The sequence below is a fragment of the Cyanistes caeruleus genome, chromosome 6, assembly GCF_971803275.1.
Source record: "Cyanistes caeruleus chromosome 6, bCyaCae1.hap1.1, whole genome shotgun sequence".
Taxonomy (NCBI): domain Eukaryota; kingdom Metazoa; phylum Chordata; class Aves; order Passeriformes; family Paridae; genus Cyanistes; species Cyanistes caeruleus.
In genome coordinates this window covers 35,802,356-35,828,591 of record NC_141706.1, presented here as the reverse complement: position 1 = coordinate 35,828,591, position 26,236 = coordinate 35,802,356, and the positions used below count along the sequence as shown (strand labels likewise).

At 38.8% G+C, this 26,236-nt stretch overlaps 1 protein-coding gene across 36 annotated transcripts in view; it reads left to right on the top strand.

The window, feature by feature from the left end:
- The window catches only part of RAD51B (RAD51 paralog B), a 429,615-nt gene that overhangs the window by 165,751 nt on the left and 237,628 nt on the right, over positions 1–26,236 (top strand). For all 36 annotated transcript variants that reach the window (XR_015288773.1, XR_015288776.1, XR_015288774.1 and 33 more), the window contains exon 8: positions 23,027–23,123. Coding sequence is in view for 22 of the 36 variants with exons in the window: in XM_086895893.1 (XP_086752019.1) it covers positions 23,027–23,123 (97 nt within the window). In the remaining 14 variants the exon portion in view is untranslated. The remainder of the gene's footprint in view (positions 1–23,026; positions 23,124–26,236) is intronic.

The window sequence follows — 26,236 nt, the reverse complement described above, 5'->3', positions numbered from 1 at the left end:
AGACACAGAAACTAAGTGTAAAATCTATCATCATTTGAGAGCCAGATCTCTCTTAGAGCATTCATTCTTAGAAGACTGCCATGTGATTTGCATGGATGAGCACTAGAATGATGACTAGCATCCCTTTTTTTCTGATACTGGCTAAGTCCATGCTTTAATTATCTTGAGGCTCCAGTAGGCACCAAAGTCAGGTACCAGCATCTTCCCTAGCTGCTTTTTTGTCTTTTTAGCTGGGCAGTAGAGTCTGGTGCAAGGTGCCTCATTATTGCAGCAAATGTTAATGTGTCTCATTTACAGCATTTACCTGCTATTTTCCTCCACACCATGTCAGTGTCTAGGGTTGCAGGTAGATGTGGGTTTGCTTTCAAGTCTGACAAGATGTGCTGTGTGTTAGCTTGGTCTTGGCATTGCACTAACATATTTTCCATTCTGCTTGGACCACAGGCACAGCAAGATTGTGTTTGCCTACAGAAGGTCATACAGCTGTGCCCTGCAGATCTCTTAGGCTGAATCAGAGATAAATAGCCATTGTCTATCTGTCTACTGTTCTTACCACAATTTTGAGAGAGAAATAGCAAAGGACCCCAGTATTATCAGTCTGTGGAAAGCCCCAGCTTCACAAATGGTGCAATCCTTGCTTTACAGAGACTTTACTTAGGGCAATTTTCTTTCAGCTTTTAAACTTCTTCGTTTTGGTTAATCATTTTCATGTCCTGACTTATTCAGTCTCAAGGAAATAGCTTGAGGTCCTGGCTGCATTGCACTATGTATCGGGTAAGCTGGATAAGCTGGCTTGTTGTTGATGTGTAGAGGAATGGAAGCACTGCCAGAAGCATCTAAGCATGTTGGGCTGAGATGTTGGCAGACTGTTGCCAGGGGCTACTGTGGATTAGCCACATATTCAAAACAGGATGTTAATTGGAAAGCCTCTTTATATGCATTATGAAATGTTTGTTTGTTCTCACATTTTTCAGGCCCTGCAAGATGTATTTATTAATAGGTTACTGCATTTACACTTTCTTTAATGAAAGGTACACCACCTCAGGCTGTGATTTTTGTCACAATTTGCAAATGAAGGTTGAATCTGGACACTAATTGGACAGGCGACCGCTGCCCTGTGAATTGTGGGTGTGTGGGTAACAAACCTGTACTTGGGGGCTGTTGCTGGCAGGGTTTGGTTAAAGGTGTTCCTCCCTCTGAGTCTGGTCTGAGCCCATGTCCTGGAGTACGTGATCGATGAGATTCAAACCCATGGTTTCAACATCCTGTGCTCACCAAAGTACCCGGTGTTCTTTGCCTAGAGACCTGGGTGTTCCAAATAAATCCTGAAAGAGCATCCCTGTTTTCTTCCCTAAAATAATCTTCAGATTTGACTTGACAGAAGGGCTTTTGCTTTTCCTTTCATATGTATTACGCAGTATTGGAGTTTAATGACTCATTCTTAGTCAGCAATGCATGAAGTTCAGCGGCAGCATAAATAATTTCTTGACAGTGTATGGTAGTTGATACAGCATAATGCAATTTTTCAGTGTATGAGAAATTATTCACTAGATTCTATATGGTCTCTGGATAGTGCTTCATACACTGGACAACAGCACTTCTGCTGCTCCATCTTCATTAGGATCTCTTAGTGTGTGTGTATATATAAAAGAATTAAACTAATGGGTAAGAGATCTTAAGAGAAGCATTTCTTCTGGACTTTGAAGCTAAATCAAAGGGAAGGTGGGAAAATCCTGAGTTTTTTCCTGCTGTGTTATGGATTATTTTATTTTACTCAGTAATGGACAGTTAGATTGGATTTTCTTTTGTCTTTCTTCCGATGGTCATTTATTAACATGCAGTTGAGAGAGGGCTGTGTCACAAATGCCTTTGCTCTGATAAGAGTCTCTCTCTCATGTGTAAGTTCTGCAATATCAAATGCAAGAAAATAAACATTTTAAATCACTTTAGGGAGGATGTCCAGTCCAGCCATGACACAGCTTAGGATGTCATCTTCTTGACCTCTCTTTTTCTGCACTGTCCAGGTGTGTTTCCTTACAAAACTGAAGTCCCAAGTGTGATTAAAAAGAGGTCAGAGAACAAATTAATCAAATCATAGGGTGTGGCCTTGGTAGTACATCTTGTTTCATCAATAGATAATCTGGCTTCAGGGGAAAAGTACTTCATTATCTACCTTGTTGAAAGGGACAAGAATTATATGAACAGGGCACTGCAAGGAATAACATTCCTTATGGAAATTCCTATGGGAAAATACCTTATGGGGGGAAAAATAGAATTCATCATGTTAGAATGCAACCGCTGGAAGAAATGCTAATTGGCTTCCATCTATGGCACAAACAAGGGAATTAGCTTACTGTAAAAGGTAAAACATCTGCATAAATCCTTAATGTAACAATTGCACATACACATGCAGCGAAGGATAACAAAATTCAGGAGCAGAAAAAAATACTGAGTTGAGTTTGTACAGGATGACTTTCCATTTTAGTACAGAAAACAGAACTCTGAAACCAGAGCTAGTAAAAACACTTTTAAAGGAAACTTGATTTTTATGCATTAATATGCTATTTTGCAGGTTTATTTAGTGTTCATTACAAGGGAAAGACAGGCCAAGATCTGTATTAGGAACTAGGTCTGCTACAGGCTTTTGTTGCTTATCTCTTAGTCTCTTTTGCTATTCTGCTTCAAAAAATAGAGCTAATAATGCTTAGCATATATAGATTATTTGACACATGGAGAACTGAAAGTGGAGGGGTTTATACAAATACCTCAAGATCTGGTTCAAGTCTCCTTCCTGTGATATGCAAATTAGAAATAAAATTTCACTTGGAAATGAAAAGCAGTAATGAATGTTGCAACTCTGCTCACTGGACTGAGCAATGAGACAAATCTACTAGAAATCAGGTAAGCAAGAGACAAAACCACTGCTGAGCTCATCTGACTTGGCCAACAAGTCCTTACCCCCATTCCCACCACAGTGGAGGGAGCACAGCTGTGTGGGGTTCCCTGCAGCAGCTGAGATGAGCTTTCATTCAGGGGCTTCTGGAGCACTTCCCTGAGAAGAACCAGTGGTGGAATGCAGAGCTATTGTCTGGAGAACTAATTCCTGTACTTGACCAGGGGGCAAAACAAGAATTGCTGGAAGGTTTCATTTGAAAGAGTGTGAGGCTGCCATGCAGGTACTGCTTGCAAACAGGGGTTGTACTCCTGTCTAATGTGTAACAGGCAATAAGATATCAAAGGGATGAAGAGCTGGAGGGAACAGCTGAATATTCATTGTAAATGGCAGTGGGCATCTGCCAAAGCAGAGCAAGCTTTTAGTAGTGCTCCATATGAAGAGTAGACCAAGTAGATATGTTTAATACAAAGAGTGGTTAACCATGCTGTCTTGTGATTCCCCCTCTGGTCTCATGAGCTAAGCACATTTACTCCCAGTGTTTGGATGAGGGGCAGCTCTCTTGTCCCGTTACTATGAGGAACCATTTGTAGGAAAGAGTAGGGACGTGTTGCATGAATATTTGTTTTGTGGAGTCAGTTTCCTTCTCTGGTCAGGAATTTTTTTTCAATTTTTTTTTTTTTTTTTCGCTGCAGTTTAGGTTTCATCTAGAGTTTTATCTTTCATTAATTGCAATAATTAAAAATCCAAAGACATTTTTCAAGTGAGTGAACCACCTTTCAGCAAGTAACTCTGCTTTCTCAGACTTCCCTCTGTAGTTCTTTTGGTTGTTCCATCTTTTTTCCATCCTTTCCCCAAACTCTTCCTATCCTACTGCTACCTGTGGACAAGTATTTAAGCATATGCAAAGCAATGGGCAGCATGAGGACAGCCTATGATGTAGCCACTCCAGTTCTGTGGAAAGGTGTTGTGCATGGCCAGACATGAGGGGGTGCCACTTGTTGATATCCCAAAAGTAACTGGTGGCTGCTGGCCACCTTCTAGTCACTTGTTTTTTGGAACTGGACTTTGTCAAGTTTGCTGAGCCATCAGCTGTATTACTGATAGAACTGAAGAGGAGTTACCTTTTTAATACCACTTGCTCTAGTTTCTCCTCCACTCAGACAGTGAGTGTAAACTGGTGAATTTCACTATTTCATTTAACCTGTTCTTTCATTTGATATCCAGCAGTGTTTAGGATTGCAGTTTTCAGACTAGAAGTCTTTTAGACAATTATTCCTGTGTGAATTTTATGACACTCATGAAAATACTTTGTTTTATGAGGTTTTATAATTCTTTCCTTCCTTGTGTTTTTTCTCTCTCTCTCTTTTTTTTTTTAAATCCATGGGTGTTTCCCTGTACAAGGCTCTCCTGCTAACCCCTGACCCCCTCTGTCTTGCTGACAGATAAGCATATTTTGGGTCACATGCTTGAGAAATAAAAAAGAGGACAAGAGTCCACTATATTAGTGGTTCATAATTAATAACCAGTTTTTCTCGAGTTTGAAAATATTTCCCTTTTTTATTTTTTTTAATTAAAAATATTTGGATTGAAATATCTAGTATGTCCATAAGTGCAACAGCAGGTGGCAGAATAACTTCACTAGAAGTTGATTTCTTGGCATGCTCAACTTTATTTCAATGAGCTTAGAGAGAAAAACAGATGCCTCTATGTGAGATGTGACCAATTGCTATTCTAAATAGCTGTCTTAACAGAATGTAACAGGCAATTCCCAAACACATGGAATTGTGTGCTACGAGGTTTTCTTTAGTTTTTAATCTGATTGTTTGCTTTTTATTTCTATAGAATAATTAAATGCTTATTAAACAGAAAGTTTCTGAAGAGGTTGTGAGTGGTGCCTTGCTGTTGCAGAACAGGCAGTGTGTTAGTTACCAGCTGAAGTGTAGCAAATGTTATTTTCAGCAAAAGTGAATCAGTGTAAATATTACATAGATATAATCCTTTCCTTTTAGAGAAAAGCATCTATGTAAACACATTGCCATGAAATACATTGTTCTGATAAGCAGTTCTGCTGTCATCTTTGAAGAAATAAGCTCCCTGGGAAATTACTAGTAAATTTTGACCGGTGTTGTGCTACAATTGAAGCCTAAAGACTGTGTGAAAGATGTATCTTGTGGGTTGGAGAACGGGGAGGGAGCAGCTGTGAATTGCATTTAATATCTCATGGTCTGTTTAGCAGCTCCTTGGCTTTCTCATCTGCATCTCCCTGGGAAAAAGTTACAGAGTTCAAAATTCTGAACACCTCCAGACAATACCATTTAAAATAAATAGGACAAATAGACAGCCTATTAGGTAACGGCTTCCTTCACCTTTCTCAAACAGGATGATAGTTTGGGGTGTACATTGGGCTATAGCCAGTTCTTCAGTCATAACTGGCTGGTCTAAACTTTTGAGAACTACCAGGACCAGAAACAAGGATGTAATGAAATGGTATTTTCCCACACTGTAGCAATGGAAAAGAGCCTAACATAATGGCAATTACAATTTTTGTTCTCCTTTGAAGGTCTGAAATCATAGTGGTGGTGGGATATTGTTCTCTCATTTTTGGCCCTGATGTGACCTGTGCATGAGACTCTTACCCTGTGACTCTACCACTTTTCTATGCACATGGCAGCATGGCATGGTGGCTGGAAGGAGTCATCCCATCCTCCCTCCATCCAGGCTGGGCTACTGCCTGAGTTTAGACCTGCTCAATGCAAGTCCACAGAAACATCTTTCTGCATGGAATGGACAGCAGTTCAGGGATGGAAATGAGATACAGGAGAGGGCAGAATAGCTTCTCATTTCAGTCTCATCTTACTGTATTTAAAACATATGTAAACATATGTGAAAATGAAGTCTCATATAGTGATTGTTCTGTGCAAGGTACTAGAACTCATAGAGATTGGAGTTGTGGGTTTTTTCCTGTAATGGGTACTATAAAGATGTACCCAAGGGAACACAGCAGGAGCAGTAGTTCTGTCAATAATATCTTTTTTTATTTTAAAAACATGTCTAAAATGGTTTTATGGAAAAAAAAAAAAAATCTATTCAGATTGCATTTGATATTATCTTCCCTGGCTGAAAATGGCCTACACATAGATGGCAAAACCTCAAAATAGAGATATCACAAACTTACATAAATGATCTTTATTATACAGTGCATGTATTGAAATGCGAGATGTTCTCCTGTAATAATGCATGATACAAACCCATATTCTGAAGGAGAAGGAAAACAACTCCCAGGTATCTCAGCCCAAATGACCTCATGTTGCATATTTGGTGCATTAGATGGTGAGTTTGTGGAGATCCAGGAAGGCCTGAGAACAAGGGAGATGCAGGTGGGGGCTTTATGCCAACAATTATGAGAGAATTTTATTTTCTGTTGTGAATAAAGTAATAGTGCAGAGCATAAGTGTATGAGTGGGCAAAAATAAGGTGCTTGTATGGAGTGAAGAGAGGAACTTGGTGTGTTTGTGTGTGTTGTGATGCTGCTGTTTTACAGAGGAATTTTAAGGAGTTCATCCACTTGAATGTGAGCTTTGTCACTTTTTTTTTTTTTCCCAGGCTACCCTGTTGATGCATTTCTGTATAACTTTAGTATCTTTTTTGATCCCCTAGTTCCTGGAAATGCCTCATCTCAGTTACTTGAAAATAGCTGTGGCATCAGGATAAGTATGTGTGTAAGATATTTCGTTGAGAACTTATTAACACAATCATATTGCTTCTGTAAGTGGGCCTTATCCCCTTTCTCTTTTTTTCTTGCCAGTAGATTCTTTGTTTACTTGCTTTAGACATACTTCAGGAATTTGTTTGATTTTATGTCTTCATTTATTTGCTTTTTCAATTCATCACAGCTCCTTAGATTTTATTGTTTTGTATTGACTGTTATAGTTTATTTTCCTCTCAGTCAGCTGTATTATTCTGAATGTTCATTTTCTAAGGTCTAGTTGTTTATCAAAAATTATGTTTAAATCTTTCCCTCTATTGTTAGGGCTGTCTGTGTTTTCTGAGATGTAGTTCTTTAAAAATTGCAGGTTTTTAAATTTACTTCTGAGATGAAATGCTTTTAACTTCATCTCTCTTTTCTGAATTTACCATTGCTAGGCTAGCATCTGAAGTTTTCAGTTTTGGGGGTACTAGTGTCAGATTGTTTGTGATATTTCCTGGTAATGCCAGGTAGCTCTGAAATGCTCAGTGCTGACCATTGATTACAATTTGTAAATGATTGATTACAATTTGTAAATGAAGCAATTGAAAGCAATAATCTTAGTAGACTTTGACTTAATTGTTGGTAGGAGTATTTGTCTTATTAATCTCAACTTTTATGCTCATTGTCCTTCTCCTGAAGTATGGAAAAGAAATATAACTCAATGTGTAACCTCATTATATTTTCATGGCTTGGCTTTGTCTTAAGGAAGATTCAACAATATAGTACATTCTCTGCTATTTGTTCAGTATAATATTACTGTGATCTACTCCAAACTTAGTTCCCCCTCTGTGGCCAGATACAGATTTTTGTTCTGTAGCCTCCTTTTTTTTTTAGCATGTACAGTTTGCCTAAATCCTGTTTGGCTGCTACATCCTCTCATTTGATACCATTTCCTTTAAGCTCTTAATAGTGGTATGGTAAATGTATATGTATTTTTAAAAAGTGCATATTTCAAGTATTTACTTGGTGAAACTTCCTTGGAAACCCCTTGTTTCTGTGATCTCTGTCCATCTTCCAATTCTGCTATAATGCTTTTTTCCTTTAAAGTACTAATTCTTATGACTGCAGTTCCAGAGTGTAGTAGCCAGGCTAGCTCCATCTTACACTTGCAGGAACACACAGCCTCTGCCTCATACAGAAATTTGTCTTTGAATGACTTCTTTGCATTCCAATATTAAATAAAATGCTACAAATACTGACACATTTTTACATCAATGTCTGATTGAATTCTTTGATATCAACTCAGGAAAGTACTTAAACATATTTTAATTAGTGTTCTAAGTATATACTTTAAATTGAGTTTTAGTTACAGGCAAAGAAAGCAGCTGTACAGGGAGGCAGAGTGACAGGTTTAGTAAAATATTTCCATTACTGGGCAAGCATAACTCTGCTGCATTCTTCTGCCTATGTTTGAATGCTGTGTCCTGGTTTGAGAGGGAAGATGGAAGGAATTGTTTTGCTAGCACAGCGCTGAGTGGCATTGCCCTTCTCCAGCTTACAATGTTACCCTTCAAGGCAGGGGATTTTTTGAGCTGTGGTTTGACCTGGGACAGAGGAATTGGGAAGGGAGTGATGGTGCCTGAACAAGCCTCTGACATGATCCAGATCTGGGGCAAAGGGCATGTACATGCTGTGTGTACGTGAATATGGTATAAAGTCATGGTTGTAGGCTTCAAAACTGAATGGTTTTATGGCTAGACTTCTTTGTAAACTAGATTTGTAGTGCAAACAGACCTATTAGCTGGCTTTTTTCTACTTTGTGTTATGAGTTCTCAAGATTTCACTATGAATCCCACAGTAATGGTTATCTGAGGTGTTTCATGCACTCCTCTTACAGTTATTTAATGTTATAGGAGCTTAAGAAAAAAAATTTTAATCTCCAAGAATGGTGAGAATCTTCCTATGACACAAACCAGAATGCAAATGAGAATACAGTACAATGCATTATTAACTCTTCCTTTATATCCTCAAAGTACTACAAGTTTTAAGGAAAATTAGGAATGGGCCCTGTTTGACCTTGGTCATTTGCATAAAATATATTCCTGGTTTTCTGGTCCCCCCCAAAATAATGCTGCAAATTGGCAAGGTGGAGTTGGCACCTATGTATCTAGATTATCTTTTAATCACCTAAATCTGATGCTATCCACACAGAATTTCAGAAATATGTTTTGCAAAGCTTGTAGTTGAGTATTATCTGTGGAATTTGGGCTACTGTGACCCATTTAGGCATTGGTCAGTTTTATCACATTGAAAAGCATTTAGATGTGCTGGTTTGCAGTGGGTCTGCATTTGTTCTTGAGGCTGGCTCTTGCTATTTGTGGTCAGGATAGAAAGTTTGGCAAAATGAATGGTTGAGACTCTCTTGTGATGGTCATTGCAAGTACAGTTCTTGTTCTGTACTGCCAAGACTGCTTCTTGCTTGGTAAGAATGGCTTTTCTGTTCATGGCCTCATTCTTTGAGGTGTCATGAAACTTGAAGCAGGCACTTTGCTTCCAAAGCAGCAGTTTTCAGGACTCTGTGCCCCACCGTGTTCTAGATGTGCCAATTCTTTTCCTCCCATTTATATTTGGGGCTGGTATTCCAGGCATTGTTCATTCCTGGAGGAAGTTTGTATTTGTTTTCTGTAAATCATGCCTCTCTTTACTTATTTGTGCCTCTTCCCCTTTCTCTCTGAAACTTCAGTGTGGACACAGCTCTTGATGAGCTGCAGTTGCAGGCTGCAGTTTCTTCAGCAACAATTCTTTCTTAGCTGTTGAGATGGAGACTGGACTGAAACCTAGGCAATCACTGATGTTTTCTCCAGCCTGTTAAAAAGTCAGCTCTTACATCTGAGATGGAGTATTTTATTTCAGCACTGACCTGATCTTTCTTTGTGTGTGTGCATGTTTTACCCTGTCCTTTTGCAGCATTTTTTCGTGCTGCAAAATATTTTTTCATGCTGCTTATGCTGATAGCTGCAGCTCCTTCTTGAGCCTCATGTTTTTAAAGTAGTCCAAAGTCTGTACTTGTTGATCCTGTAACACCCTAAAGAATAACTGTTTATTTGCCTTTTTACTGGCACAGGAATGATCTGAGTTATCCAGTTCAGAAAATAAATTAATACAGGGCTGATTTGAAGCTATTCTGCATTGCTGTTATTTTGCTGTCTTTGCTGTTCTGGAACTATTCAGTACTCCCTGTGCTATTAAACAGTTCTTTAAAACACCCTCAGTGAGCTCAAGAGAGACCAAAAGTTGTTTCCAAGAACAGTCTTTGCAGCTCGCATTTAAATAATAAGCTGGCATCCATTTGTTACTTTCCGTCTGTTTTAAATACAGTGCTAATACTTTACAGAATGTTGTACAACATACCAGAAGTTGAGCCACGAGGAATTTTTCAGATTTAACCTTCCCAAACTTGCAGTGCAAACCAGTGATGCTTTCACTTCCAACTCAAGCAAAGGCGCAGGATTTAGAAAACCACATTGACTCCCCTGCCCCTTCCCTGCCAAAAATGCCAAAAGGAAAGAAAAAAGCCAGTGGGTTTTCTGGAGGGAAGTTTTAAGAGTTTTGTTACAAGACCAACAAGCCCATACACAGAACCTACAGAGGTCAACTATTTCTGCTAAATTGTATTTAGATGTTGCCCAGCTATGCATTGGAAGACTCTGGGAACACAGGGTGGTTTGTGGTGGTGTGCTGTGATCTTAATCACACTTCATGCAGTGAGTTCAAAGCATTAGGAAAGCAAAATACTGAATCCCACAATACTCTTATGGGGTAGGCATTAGGCCTGCTTTGAAAACAGGGCACAAAGAATTTATTGTATCTTTAAGCAGTTGCAGCTACTTAGCCTCAGAACCAGGATTAGAAAACATGAGATTGGACTTCTGCTCCCTCCTGTTCTCCCTTGAATATTAATCAAGGTGAAGAGTTAATAACAAGAGAAAAAGTCTTAAGTGGTTGTTTTTCTGCGAATGTATTTATGGACAAAAGGATGAAGCTGCACAGAGACAAGTCCCTGATCATGTTTCACTTTGGTGTAACTCCTTTAGGATCAATAAAACTCAGCTTGCAATAAATCTTATATAGAGAGGAATAAAAACTGAGTAATATTAATAAAATTCAAAATGACAACTTACCTTTCAGGCCATTTTCTACAATGAAGTGGGTATCTAATGTTCTGGAGGAGGAGATAAGTCTAAGAAGCAGCTGGGGTGTAATCTATGCATCGCATGATGTCCCTTTCATGCACGGAATTTTAAGGCTTGGTAACAACAGATACGGATTGTTTTAAATAGAAAAACAATAAGTAACTTTTTGAGGAGAAATTTATTGTAAAACAAGCTATGGTTACCTTTAATTAGGCCCAAAGAATAGCCAATGAAAAAATAATTTTATTGAATTGATAGCACTACTACTAAAAGCACTTTTCTAGCCTATAGGTTTTGACGATCGCAGGAGTCAGACAGCGGAACTGGAGGGGTGTGTGCCCTAAATGCCCTTGTGAAGCTGTACATCTCCACACCACACAAGGTGTTTTGTAAACTAGCATGCAGCTAAACATGAAAGAATTTTCACTGAGATTCAGATATAATTGAGCGGTTAGTTTTAACGTCACACACTCTGCTCTGCTACTACACCTTGCTTTGAAGTGCAAGTATCTTGCATTGAATTATTTTAATCTTTGCTTTAGAAATTCTGCAAGTACATCCCATCCTTTCTTGAGAAACTCTACTGGGCTACTATTCCACTGTCAGCACCAATCCCAGTATCCCAGCATCTGTAGCTGCTACCTCCTGACCCACACCTAATGCATCTGTAGATGCACTTCCTGCTTGATCTGAAACATCTTACCAGTCTCTTTGCTCCTGATTTCCCACAATGTTTGCTCATACACCTCAGTCCTATCCAGAAATACATTTCTAATCTAGGCCAGGTGTTCCTATATGTTTGTCCAAGTACCTCACTCCTCCCTGGAAGAAGCTGTTCCAGTCATGGAGCTGCAGAAAACCTACTGGGACAACAGAATCTGTTGATTAAAGCATAATTTGCTCCTCTCAAGTTCTTTAAATTAAATATTTGTAATTAATTTTTAACATTTCTATCTTTGCAATTTTTTGCAGAACTCCACAATAGAGACTGATGTGGGGTTTTTTTTAGAAAAACTTTAGATGAAGCAGTTTCAATGGAGTCCAAGGAAAATGCATAATCCTGTGAATTTTAATAGCAATTCTAGGAAATTATATTTAAAAAATCCTAGCTGCAGTGAACAATTAATCTAGAGCTGCTGCAAAATTTCAGTTGGCTGTCCAGAAGACACCAGCTGCTTTTCTCTGATGCCTGTGTGTGTATGTGTGTGTGTAGTTTGTAGGATGGACAACAAATCTTTGTTGCACTTAGGTTGTTCCAATGAGGTGCAAAAATTACTTGTTTAATTCCTGAAGAGCAGATGCTTTCTAACTGAGATAAAACTGAAATCCTGTACCATTCCCAAGGTTTTCTGAGACTTTTCTTTCGGCACTGAAGGTGACGCAGCCTGTTTTTATTCACCTGACATCAACTCCTAAAATTTCTGTTGTTCTAGTAACAGCTGTAAATATTCTAGAGTACCCAAATAGCTGAATAAAGCTATTTGGGTTTGTTTTATTAAGTGTTTACAAATATTTACATAAAAAGTGATGTGCCAACAATACAGGGCAGTGATACTGGTAGACCCAAGGTCATTTCCAGTGAAACTAGTGGACCTAATCTCAGTGATTGCCAAGCCAAAAGGGGTGTGTGTCATGCTGCTGTCTCAGCATAAAAATGATTCCTTGCATTTTTCAGAGTTCATTTTCCATCTTAAGTCCTAACTTTCAAAGAGGTTTCTAATTATTCATGCTTCCAAGAAAAACACACTCCAATTCAAGTGAGTTGGATAGCTTAATAGAAAATTTAAAATGTGCCATAAAAGGCTGATTTTATTAGAGAAATACAGACTAGCTATATTTCCTAGTGAAAGGATTTAGAAAAAAATAGGTTACAGAGGCAAATACAATGCCACTGAAATTCCAGAAATGTTTTAAGCCACAAAGTTTTATTTCTTTTCCCCCAAATATTGATGAGTAGAAACTCAGATGATTTATGTCCTCTCTCCTCTTCTTTCCTCTGGGTGATACCAGACCTTGACACGTTTGGAAAACAACCATACACATACATGTTTGGCCTTTTTTTTTATCCTGTCTCATTATGAACTATTTATCTATACCTAGTAGACTTTTTACTTTAGTGTGCTTTTGTGGAAGAAGCACCTAGGATAATCTTACTATCGTGTGACAAGGCTCCCTAAAATGCTATAGCAGTCTTCAAAGAGTGCTAATAAAACTTTGTAATACAGTTCACCACTGTGCCTTTTGTATAAGTTGCATTCATTTAGTTTTTTAGATTTTCTTTAGAATATCTTTGTTTAGATAGTGTATTGAACATTATAAGAGGAAGAATGTTAAAGGTTAAAGCTCTTAACTGTCTGCAGGTTTAGGAGACTGAAAAATATACCCAAGTAATCTTCTTTTGCATAAAATTATTGCATTGCATTTAGAGGTATGTTGATGTATTACAAAGCTCAAAAAGTTAGGTGGTAAAACTTTGACTTTCAGTCCAATTAGAATAAAATACGTTGATTATGAAAACAGTCACTGGTACAGCAGAAAAGCACTACCTAGTGTTGAGACTGGTGTGTTTTGTATTGTTGAATTTTAAAGGAGGCTGAGGCTACTGATGGTTTTGTAATACTACAAATATTTCTGGCAGAGAAAGATTCTTGGCTAAATTGTAGGTTAGGCTCTAAAGGTGCAAATGCAAGTCAGTGTATGAAAATGTCTAAAATGAAATATTAATAGCCATTGCAGCTATAGAGGTTGATAACAGAACTTTGAAATCCGCAGGAACACAGCATTCATTAAATCAGCTATAGTTGCACTAAATACTGCTGTCAGTGTCTAGTTTGTTTTGTAAAAATTATTGATATATTGGTTGACAGGCTTCTGTGCAGTATCAGTTACTACCTTAATACTCTACAGACCTGTCAAATAGCTAGGGGAAATGGGAGGATGGAGTTATATATCCAAATTCCCTGTTACCCTGTGCTTCAAACCTACTGACTGTTACATACACTGAAAAAAAAGCTAGGTGATTATCTAGGCATAGTCATTAGAGAAGTATAAAAATCCTGTGTCTCGAAATGTGTTCAGTGGAAAGCCATAACACAGTAAGAAAACTTTACTAACAGATGTGATGTAAAGCATTCTGTGTTCTCAAATGTAACCATAGGCTGGAAAAGATTTGCTCTGTTTCTGTGGTGCTGATAAAGTATGTTGTGTATTAAAAAACCCATGTGATGATGGTAGTAGTTACCGCATGTAAAGTTTAATGAATGGACAAGGGCAACAAATACTCAGGCACATCCTGGAAGTGCTTTCTGCTGCTTCCAGAAGATACCAAGGAGCAGTCTAAACTAACACTGTCCTCTTTTTAAGCATATTGGCATCGGGTCATGTTGTGGGAAAAGGTGGAGCTAGGGAAAGTGTTTTTAAAGCTGTAAATTACAGTAGCCCATTGAGCTGTTTCAGTTTGTATCCAAGATTCAGTGAGTCTCCTGTGACCCACTGCCTTGAAGGCTTGAAGGAGCTAATTGGAAAGGATCTGAGGAATTAATGGAATTAATGGCATGGAGTTGTGCTTTATATGCCATATCTCTCTAGATCTTCATGTGTATATTTGTATAAATGGTCTTTCTGATGGGCTTGTCAAAACATCAACATCGAATAAAAATGCCAGTGCACTAATTACCAACTTGAAATAGGCCATGAGCCCTAAGTAGACTTTGTTAGGAGTATTCATTAGTTTAATAATGAATAATAGATACTTCTCTGATTACATCATATTTCTATTGAGTTGTTAGGAAAAAGCTAAGCATAGGCAGGTATAAAAAAAAAAACTAACTAAAATAAACCCCAAGTATAGAAAGAATTATAAATATATAATTTGCTGGGTACATACTAGATAAGCCTGAGGTATTCTAGAGTGCTTGGGGTAGTGTGAGTTTTTCCAGCTTTTAACTCTGTTCTTGAAGTCAAGGTTTAGGAATGGCAGTAAACATTTGTGGTACCTTTAGTCACTTTGCTTAGTTTCTGTGCATCTGTCTCTACAATAGGGGTAACAATACATTTACTCCACAGAAGGCAGTGAGATTTAACGTCAAAGAATTTGTGTAGGTCTAGGTAAATTGGAAGTGCTGGATGGAGCAGGGTAGATGCATGGCAGGTCTGAACACAGCAAGTGAAAGGAAAGAGCCTTCAGTCTGTTTTGATCTGCTAATGACAGCTAACTAGTGTCAATAAACTAAACTAGATTTTTCACTGGGAAAAAAGTGAGTGTAAATTTTTACTTGCAGTCTTGTGAAAGTGTAGGAGATGTGTCTCCTCTCAATCTGTAGCATGCTAGTGCAGAACTGAAATTCTGTACTACTTTGCTGGTGTTCCGGGCAACTCAGTTTCTTCCCCATCCTCCAAAATGAAGCAAATTCAACCAAACAAAAGTACTGTTGCAGAGAGCAGCAGAGTCTAAGAGTGAATTGTGAGTTTGTAATTTTATTTTACTTATTCTGTTAGAGGACAATTAGAGATCCATCAGAGAACTCCCTTTTACGCCGTGGTGTCGCGGCTTTTAGAGTGCAGCAGGTTTTGGTGTAAAAGTTGCCTGTGCGTTACAGCGATTTCCTGTGAGGTACTTTGTGTAGCCAGTGTCAGAGCAGTCTCTTACTGTGCTACATCACTAGCTACACACGAGAAAGCTCAATTCAGAAAGCTGTCGTTAAGCAGGAGCTGGAGGGGAGGGTGGAGGAGAGGAAGATCTGCTGGAAGCTTCGCAGGGAGCTCTGGGCGCCTGGCGGGATATGAAGGCTGGTGGCCATCCCTCTTGGGGACATACAGCCCTGCAAACAGCTCTGTGCAGGCTGCTGGCTGGGAAGGCCTTGCAGGCACACAAACCCTTCTCCTGGGCAGCACAGCACAAGGGTCCTGCCGTGTGGATTTGGAAGGTTACGTTTGTGTTGGCTGCGTTCCTTGTTCACAGAGTAGGAAAGGCTGAAGACCTCGGGCTATTGCTGGGTGGTAGCTATTTCAACTTGAAGGCGTGTAGCTGCCTGAGAACAGCATGCTTTTGTTTTGCTTTGTTTCTTTTTTTTCTTCTGGTGGAAGTTTTAATTCATTGTGATGCTTTTTAAGCAGTTGGCAGAGATGTGAATAGACACTTCTTCAAAAGGCTTATGGAATAGGATTGCATAACTTTGTACTTTTCCTATGCAAAGCAGAGTAAGTTTGATGTAAATACAGTGCTAATCTCTGAAAGATACCTTGGTTTCTTCCAAGTCTTATTTATACCCCATGAAATCGAGTAATAATAAAATCACCTCTACTGCTATGAATTATCTCACTAAGGGATGAAAGAGGAGAAGTTTGGGTAGAGATACCTTGGCAAGCTGGAAGTTCTCTCTCTCCTAAGAGTTCTAATAAGGTTGCAGCTAGCCAACAATGTGTCCTGATCAACAGATCTCTAATCTTTTAAAAGGTGTAAGTGAGCTTTCCAGAGAATTAGGCTTTCTTGTTTCTGTGCTGTTTAATTACCTTTTTTTTTTTTCCTGGATTCTGATGAAAATAGGTGCAGTTGAAATTCCTGTGAGGCAAGGCCAGCACTTGTAGAAGTACACATTGCGTATGGGATTAGGAAGCGGTTCTCAATAGGCTTCCAGTGGTTTATGTGTATATATCTGTTATTCAGGGAATCATGCCAAATTCTGGTAACATTGGTTGAGATGTGAATTCTAACAGCTCTTGGCTTTGCCTTCAGTCAGGATAGCTGCTATGCTATGTCTGAAAATACCAGTCTGCTTCCCTCTAGCCTGCATATCACTGTTACCAGCCTGCACCTCTGTCATATGATAGGCAAGATGCTGTAATGGGTATTTTGTCCTTCAGCTGGTTTGGGTTAGCAACAGTTGTTAAAAATGTGGGCATTTGTGTATTGCTCGTGCTTTCAGTGAAGCAGCTTTGTGCTACAACCATTTCAGTAAAACATGTAAAGATACTTTTAAGTATCTTAGTTAGGCCTTAATTAAACACCAGAAGTGGTGCTTGACTTTGGAGATGGGAATTTTATGTATTAGAAGTCTTTTTACTTGTAATGTCTGGGACTTGTAGAGTATTTGACATTATTTACATTCTTCCCCACAGAAACCTGAGCTGCTGGGGCTGGTGGCTGCTCACTTTAGGAATACAGGACACCTAGTGGGATAAGTATTGGGTGGGTGTGGTGATGTGCTTGAATTTGAGATAATAAACTGTTGGGTTTTTTCTTTTGTATTTGGTTTGTGTGAGCCAAAATAGTTTGCATTTTCTAAGAATGAAGATATGTATATATATATTTAATCTCCTGTCATCATAATAGTTGTGATATAAATATGTTAAATTTGGTCCTGGAGCCCAGAGCTGTCTCGACTGTGCAGAGGCTTTTCTCACTATAAACGAGTCTCCTGCAAGGTGAGACCCTGTGGAGCAGTGACTGGCTTCAAGTGCTGCTGTAGCTGTGGGCACTTGACATTCTCTCTTGAAAACTCATGTTTTGGTTAGGAGCTCTTGGTATTGCATTCAGGCCTTTCCTTTTTCTGTTTGTAACTCCATTATTTCAGCAAAAATGCTTTTAAGCATATTTTCGTACTTGTGAATATTAAGTAGAAGTTCTGCTGAGGTCTTGCACAATTTTTGACAGCTTTTGTGGCAAATGGCCACTGATGCTGATAAAAATCTCCCCAAAGAAACAGAAGTTGTAGAAAAAGCCAATTCAGTGTGTAGCTTAGATGAAAATCACAAATACCCTGTTAGAGTCACAGATGGTGGTAATTTAGGATTCTTCCTTGAGCAGACTGATGCCAGTCTTGAGGATCTGTAACAGGTTCTCAAGGGGAAGGCTGATTTTTTCACCCCATTTTTCTCACTGTCCCCTTTTTCTGTTTTCGGGGTTGCTGGCAGCCCCATCTGATTTTGTGGTATTGCTTGGTGCACTGTCCTTTATTGTTTTGAGCCATTACTTGAATGTCTCATAAAAAGCTCTGTTCTTCAGGGAGAGGGAGAGAGCTGCCTTCTCAGGGACCAGAGGGTTGGCTGGGGATCAGTAAAACTTCCTTTCCTTCTCCTCCACTCAGAGTCACCATCTCAGCCCCACTGACTTGTCACTTGTACTTGGTGCTCTCTCATGACGTTTCTTGAGCACAGTGAAAACCACAAAATTCATGGGCTAATAAGGGTGGAGTAATTTGGGATTATTGCGAGTGTTCTTGTGCTTGTTCTCCCAGCTCAACAGGAAGCCTTTAATAAGAGTTTTCCTAAATGGGGTTGCATGCGAAATGGGGATTTCTGCTTCATTCTTTTAACAAACAGCCATTTCATGAAACAGTGTGGTTTTCTGCCTTTTGGTACATTCCAGAAGACTTTTTACCTTTGCTGGTTACTGATTGATAGTTCTGTGCTGAACTCCCTTTAATTTTGCAATAAACTAACAAGGAGGCTTAGACCACAAGTTTACAGAAAATGGCTTATTTACTCAACTGAATTTACAAGGATGACAAAGTCAGATTTAGTAGTTTCAGTGTGGTCTAGGAAGGGCAGGAGGAGTACTTGAAAAATTGTACTGTATAAATAACCAAACAAAAAATAGTTTGCTTATTCTTCCGTGCAAAGTTCTTAGGCCAACTCTCTCCCAGGACCTGCAGGGATTTTCTGCATATGCAGGAACTTTGCTATTCCAAATAAATGGGGGTGTTGTGAGTTTAGGCACAATAAATATGGGGTTTTTTTGCTTTTCTAATATGCTTCCAAAAAAACAGCATCTCCTGAAATCAAATCAGTGGAAGGTGACTCTGTTTTCACAACTAAGTATAAAGATTTTAATAGGATATTAACTAACACTGTTGTTGACTTCTGGATTAAATCTTAGAAGCAAAAATGATCTGTATGGAACCTGAATGCTGTTTTCCCTGAGAAATCCTTGTGTCCATTTTTTTTCCAAGTATTGGCACCGATAAAAAGTGAGGAAGTAATCAGAGTTGTGGGGGTTTTTTCACAGGTCTAACATTAGAAAGTTGAAAAAGTGGTCCCACTGTCTTCTTGTGTTTCTCTCTGTGTTTTCTAATTCTCCTTGCTGTCATAACACTTCTAATGGCTAGATGGGGGGTTTTTTACATAGATTTTACAATCTATGCTGCAGTAAAAGTTGAAGTAAAAGATTTGGAAATTATGTGGTCCATCATTTGTGTAGTATTTTAAGTAGCAGAAGTTTTCCCAGAAAGGATCTGAGTGAATTTCCAAAGAGTTGATAGTTCTGTCAGAATTGGAAGGCTGAGGACTGTAAATTTGCACTCGTTAAATAGCTCTCTTAACCAATTGCAAAGAATAGGCCGAAAGCTTAAAGGCAGTGGTTTGTTGAACTCCATGGGAAACTGCACTGAAGCATGTTTCTAGTGTTACTGAGCTGTCTAGCTGACCCTTTTTTCCCCTCTTTCAGCAGTGGAGAGTGGTTTCCATTCAGGCACAGTTGCTGACTGAAGAAGCCCTACACTCTTTGTTCATCATGGAGTAGGAACAGAAAAGCAATAGCAAAACTTCCTTAACCTGTTGCACACGTCAGGACACAGCTGTGTGTGGAGAGGTATAGTGGCTTTTTGTGACTCCCAGTGACAGTGAAAATATTTTGTTCCATTACTTGATGTTGGAAATAGGAGCTCCTCTTAAAACTATGTATTTTTTAAATACAGTATATTTTAAAAGACTGTATATTTCAGTACGATAATATCAAATTCCATGTAGCAATATTTTCACTGTTGATTGTTCTGTTGGAAGTTAACAAACATATGACTGGCTTTGAACCTCTGGAGAGGAAGCTGTGCTTGACTGGAAATGATGTCCAGTGTCTGTCCAAAGGAACCTCAACAGAGGCAGATTTTTCTTACCTACTTAGCCTGAGGTCTTGGCAGGTCTCCTGTTCTAAACAGGTTAAATTAATGGCAGATCTACAATGAAAAGCTGAAGAAGTGCTATTGCTAGTTCAGTGCAAAGCACTCTCTAGTAAACCTGCTTGGACTGACAGCCCAGCTTGTTTCCAACCACTGTTTAGCAGGTAGTTTCTTTCAAGGGTGGCACCTACCAGACCAACCCAAACCTTCTTTTTGGTGGTTTGTAAGAAACCATAACTAATTAATATAATTAACATCAAAAACAGCATTATATTCTGTGCACACATGTATGAAGCAGTGTGTGAGCTGCACAAAGATTCATGAAGATACATACATATATGTGTGTGTGTGTGTGTATATGTGATAGTAGGAATACCTATACCTGATGAAAGAATTTTGCAGTAGGTGAGGGTGCAGAAGTGTGACAGGGGATTTGATGCCAAATTTAGTGCTTGGCTAACAGCCTTGTCTTGTGGCTGAACTCATGGGAGAACTGCATCTGTGTTGGTTCTTCAGGCTTGTAGAAATGGGGAATAATTTTCAATTAATTCCAAAATAAGCATTCTGTATATGCATGTGGCTTCATCTCAGAGGAAGTTTGCTTATGCAAGATAGTCTTTAGATATGTATTTAAGCAAATGTGGAACTGTCAGTGAAGTCATGGAACTCTGAATATGCTTAATTCCCATCCTCAGAGCAAGTCAGAGAGGAACATTTACTTGGGTAGGACTCTCCTTTTTTCAGTTGATTTTTTTAAACAGTGTTGTAGGGAATCTAGGGTGTTAGTATTGAATAGTTACTGAAGGATACATCAGGAATTGAAATGTAGGTTCAGAGGCACAGCTTGAATTAAACATAAGAGGTGAAGAAGATTTTCAGTCCTATAGTAAACAGTGCTGTGGAGTTCCTGTTTATGGAGGAATCTGAAAGATTTAAAAAAAAAAGCAGCTGCATTATTCTTCTTGTTCATTTTTCTTTTGATTTTTTTTTTTTAAGCCTTCAAAGTTAGTTTCCTTTGAAGGAAAGCAATATGAAATATAGTATGTGTTGGTATTTTTTTCTATTAAAAATGTTCCTTAAGCATGGTAACATTACTTTAAAATGTGGTGCATAAATAATAAAATACGTGACAGCACAGCACAAAGATTATCTTGGCACAAGTCTGGGGTGACTGAATCACTTAGAGAGTTTGATACTTGTTAATAATGTGATCATTGCAAAGTGTGCCAATGAAAACTTCATACCTCACCAGTATGTGTGAATATAATTTTTTTAGTGTGTTCTGTTTCAGCACATTTTCTAGTACTGGATACTATGGATATGTGAGCCTATGGCTTTTGTGACAAAGTGGAAACAAAGTGAGAATGGTTTAAAGAAGGAAACCATTCCTTATCACTACTGACTCTTGGCTGCCTACTCATTTTATTTGCCTTGAACCACTTTTGATGCCCATCCTATCACAAGGATGAACTAGCTCACTAAAATGGAAGATAAGTATCCTTGCAAGAAAACAGGGAAAAATGACTTTTTTTTTCCTTTGTTAATAACTTGAATTATTTTACCTTGTAATCTTATGAACAAGTCAGCCATCAGTGGTGGCAAGGAGTTGTGTGTACTAGACCTTTTGCTGTCTGCTTTTGAGTGCTTATAGGTGCACACAGCAGCTCTGGGGGAAACAGCAGAGGGGTGTAATGTGTTTTTTGTGTGTTTGCTGTTAGCAGTATTGCAAGCTGTACTTTAGCTGAGGTGTATGACCAAGCAAGGCTGTTATCTACCATGTCCATGTTCACTGCAGTGATCATAAATGCCCAGTCCCAAAAGGTTCATCCTGTGGCTAAGCTGTGCAGAACAATCACAGCAAGCTCAAGTTTGTTCAGAGCTTGGAGTCAATAGCAGATGAGCATGAGGGGCATCACTATGGAGTTATGAAGGTCTTGAACACCTGCTGAGTAAGCCAAGATTTGACTTACACACTTCTCAGTTTAGTGCTATTGATACAGTCCATAAAGTTCTCAGGCACCATCATGCCTGTTTGCAAGCACAGAGATGGGTGGGCTGGCATGAGCAGGGAGGAAGAGTCTTGTAAAGGTCACTGACTCCATCACACTGCTGGCACCTGATGTCATGCTGCCTGAAGAAGACACAATACCCTACAGCTCCACCACTCTGGTTACAACTCGTTGATCCGACACAGCTTATGTGGGGTCTCACAATGGGAAAGGAAAGGGGAGAATGTGTCAAGTCTTCCTGCTGGAAGTGTTAGAAAGCAGGAGGAAGCCATGATCAGAGGGAGGGACAAACAGTGGAGGGAAGAGCAGAGAAATTCCTCTTCCTTTTTAGCAATGGCAATCTGTTTATTCCAGTAATTTATTCCAGTAGCATCATGAAACTGCATTTGCCAAATATTGTGTAGGATTCCTTTCTCCCTTTCTCCTGTGTCAAATGCAGCTGAAGACAGGCTATGAATTTGGAAGAATGTTTGGAGTTTGTTCTCGGTGCAAGCAGAAGAATAATTTTGGTTCTTAAAAAAAAAAAAAAAAAGTAATTTTTGAAGCTTATGTCAGTCAGCAAAGTGGAAACCAACTGTTATTGCAAAAAGTGCAGCTGCTTAGAGATCCAAAGCATTATGAGATAACTGCAGCTGTAGCTGTGTTCTTCTCTCTGTGGTGTTTGCAGTGTCTGCTTAATGTTTTCTGTTACTATAAAACAGTATGTGTTCAAAGGTGCAAGAAATTGTTCATCTCTTGTAAGCATGAATATGGCTCATGCTGTCAGAGGAGAACACTGTGGGTACCACAATCTTGTTTATCAGAATATTGTGATCCTGAAAAACACTCAAAAATCCCCTTTTGTAAAGATAGCCCTGTAGCATTTAGTACTTTTGTTCTTCAGGTCAGTGGGTTCGTACCCCTACCACGCCTTGCTCCATGGCACTGTGTTTTAGCCAAAGGAAGAAAGTGTGTAAATTGTGTGGAAATTACTTGGAAGATAGAGTTCCTGTTTGCCTATGAAGAAAATGGTGGGTTTTTGTAAGGAGCATCAAGCTGTTCATGGAAGACAAGCAAAAGATGAAGCTCTTCAGAGCAGTAGTTTTATTTAAGATGCCTGTATGTATCAACACACTGTTTGTTGTTCAATATTTCATCTTTTTAACAATATCTCTTTTCCTCCACTTCTTGCAATTGTCTCTTTCACTTTCTGCAGGTAGCTCAAAATGTTCTGGGTGTTGAATTTGCTGAAGATCAGAATAGAGGGTCATCTTGATGCTATACCTGGAGGATTCCAGTCCTGGGCTTCTCTCTGCCTTCCAGTGGCTATAAAAATTCATTCCCATCCCCCTCTCCTTGTCTGTTTGCAGGTTATCTTGACGAATCAGATTACCACATCTCTGAGCAGTGGCCCTGGGATCCGGGCAGACCTGGTGTCTCCAGCTGATGATTTGTCCCTGTCTGAAGGTAAGAAATCCCTTCTGTCAGAGCTGCAACTCTACACGGACGCAAATCCACACTGTAACTTGCAGTCTTCTGTTGAAATACGGGGGGCTGAGAGAGTCAAATTATCAAGTCTAACCTAACACAGTCTTGAAACAAAATTATTTTCCAGTTTCTCTGAAAATCCATTTATAATTAAAAAGAAAGTATGTGGAGTAGCTAAAAGGATCAGACACTTTCTAAAGGCTGGGAATGAATATTTGAGTCATGTCAGTCTCTCAGCATTGTACTGTCACTCACATACATTTAAAGCATTATTTTGTCAGTCTTCTAAAGCTGCTGCAAGAGTAAATACACAGGCTAGTCTGCAAATTTCATCTTATCTAATGTTTATCAGTGATTACAAAGAGAAACAACTGGTCACAAAGGAAGGAATGCAGATCCTCAGTCCTGTTCCTTGCATTACACTTGTTTGGTTTTCAAGTACAGTGCCTCAGACTGCAATGTCTCTCTTGTGTGAATGTAATATGGGAATTTTTGTGATACCATATATTTCTTTACATCTTTGTGCTTCTGTTTTCTGCACAGAGCTAGAGAAAAGCACTTTTTTGAGTAAGAGTGAGGACTTAGTCTGCTAAGAAGAAAAGATAATTTTGAACCAAGGTTTACAAAGTAATATAATAATTCAGGTTTCTCCCACTTGCAAAGAATAGTCAGAGTACCCTCATGAGGGACAGATGCAGAAAACTTTATTATTTAGTGTTCAGTTCATGCATAGAGCTAAATGTATGATGCAAAACAATGCTCATCTTTCTTGCAAAGGCATGACAATTGCATGTAGAATTTGCACTTTGCGTAACACGGACATTTCCACTCTTTGTCTCCTTGCTGCACTTTCTGGTGGTTCTCATCAGCTTCTCTCTGTTCTGGTTCACCACACACAGTTGTCTCAAGCTTTTCTGACTTAACACAACTACAGCTCGGTGGCAAAAAGAACTAAGCAGTGGTTAAAATTGACATTATTTCTGCAACTCATTTCAGTGGACAAGAGAAAGAGGTTGAAGGCAGATTCAAACAGAATGTCAGGGAGTAGCAAGTAACTTCAGTGCAATGCCTTAACACTGATTGATATGTTTACTTCTTAATTTTGTCAATAGAAGTCTGGCAAAGCATGGCCCATTAAATAATTTTGGAATCGTGTTTGTGGCTTTTATTGGCTCCACCCATTGCCAAAGTATCTCTGAAGTACATGGCTTGAATACTGCTTCCTCCTTGTGACAGAAAGATTTGAAATTTGGTAACTAAATTTGGAAGATAAAGGCATAATTTTTCACCTTTATATAATTTCCTTCTTGGCACAGAATTGTTGTGCATTGTCTTATTAAATTGTCTTGATCAAAGTATTTGAGCTTCTCTTTGTCCTTTAGAATTGCTGTGGATGAGCTTCCTCTGGAAAGAAAGGCACAGCTGACTCTGAAGTGGGAGTAATAACAAAATATGTTTTCAGTAAAACATATTTTTGTCCTGTGGTTAAAATATTTGAAGATACTTAAGAAAAACACGTCAAATAGTTGAAATGCTTCTAAATTTCCCAGCACATATGGAAGATTCTCAGTGCTGTGTATGAGCTGTAGTTCAAGACTATTCTAGAATCAGGGCTACACAAGAGATGGCATAATGATTTTTCTAGCAGTTACAGGTTATTAATGAATCTATCATGTTGTGCCTAAATTACCACCACTCCTTTTCAGCTTTTAACTTAAGAATTAGTTAAGATGTATTGGTGCTCTGTGTTTCCTTCCTTTATTGCTTGTTTTTAATTAAGGATCTGAAGTAGTAAAATGTGCCAGCATCACACTTGTTGAAAATGGAAATGTTTGTTTTGCCACAGGAAAAGTACAGTACAGACATCAGCAGTGCAGGCTCCTTTGGAAATTCAAGTTTTATCAAGGGATGTAGGGCTGATAAACTACTTTCCTTTTCTCCCTTCCCTCCTTTCTTGACTAACACTGATATAGCACTTACTGTGTTGTGTAATGGAAGAACACAGTACATCTCCACACTACATGCTTTTCTCCCTGTGTCTTTCTTATTTGTAAAATGGCTGCTTCTGGATTTCCATTTTTCATTGCTTTTAACCCCTGCTGTCTGTCTCTGAGTAAATGTGGAATTTCAGGCTCATTCAACATCTGATTTCCATGCTTATCTTTCCATCAAAAGACACAGGTGTGGCCAGTGTGTTTTGGTGAGCTCTTTTAACATCACAGTGTTGACCTGTCCTGAGAAAGTTCCCCCTTAATGTATTTGGATGTTAGCTCTTGAACAGCCTGAAAGCAGCAGTAAACGTCTAATAATATTTTGTACTTTCAGACTCCTAAATTAATTAGTCTTCTAGAGTTAGTATGATAGCAACAACACTTACTTTGCAGTTGTAGAATTTATGTGAAAGAGTAGTTAGGTGAGTAGCCCAAGTGCACAAAGAGTATATGTTGCAGAGTCAGGGATAAGAGGCCAGATTTGTGACTCGGTTCTTACCTCATTGTTCCTTGTCACTCATCACCAACTAAAGCTGAATTTGAACCAGTGACCTAGATGTGAAAGGACCCATAACACATTATTAGTTCTGTAAGCAACTCAGACTGCTTGGTTTGTATATGTCTAATATGTTGTTTTAATCCTATCTGAAATCAGAGTCCCTTCACTATAAATGGTTTGCTAAAAGGGTAATCTTTCTTAGATAGAGGCAGAAAGGAGAGTTTCAAATTAAATGGGCTATTAGAAAGAAGTAAAATGTTATAGTGTCCTTTGGTTTGGCTTCTGATTGTGCTTGAGAAGAGAATTGCTTGGGTTGTGTGTGAGATTAGGCAAGAAACCAAGGAAGCTGTTCATCTGATGTGTGACAGAAAGTTAATCTGATGAACAAGCTGAAAGGACATTGTCAAGCTGTTTCAGGCTCAGAGCTTGTCTTCTGTAAAGTTGTAATCTAGTGCATGAAAACTTGTGTCCTAAAAATACGTTAGATTTTTATGAGAATATTAATGGATTTATAAAAGCAGTGCTGGCTGTAAAACCCCACCACTTATGTAGCAATGTAAGAATTAATGAACTGTTTGTTGGTATTTCTTGTAGGAAATGGT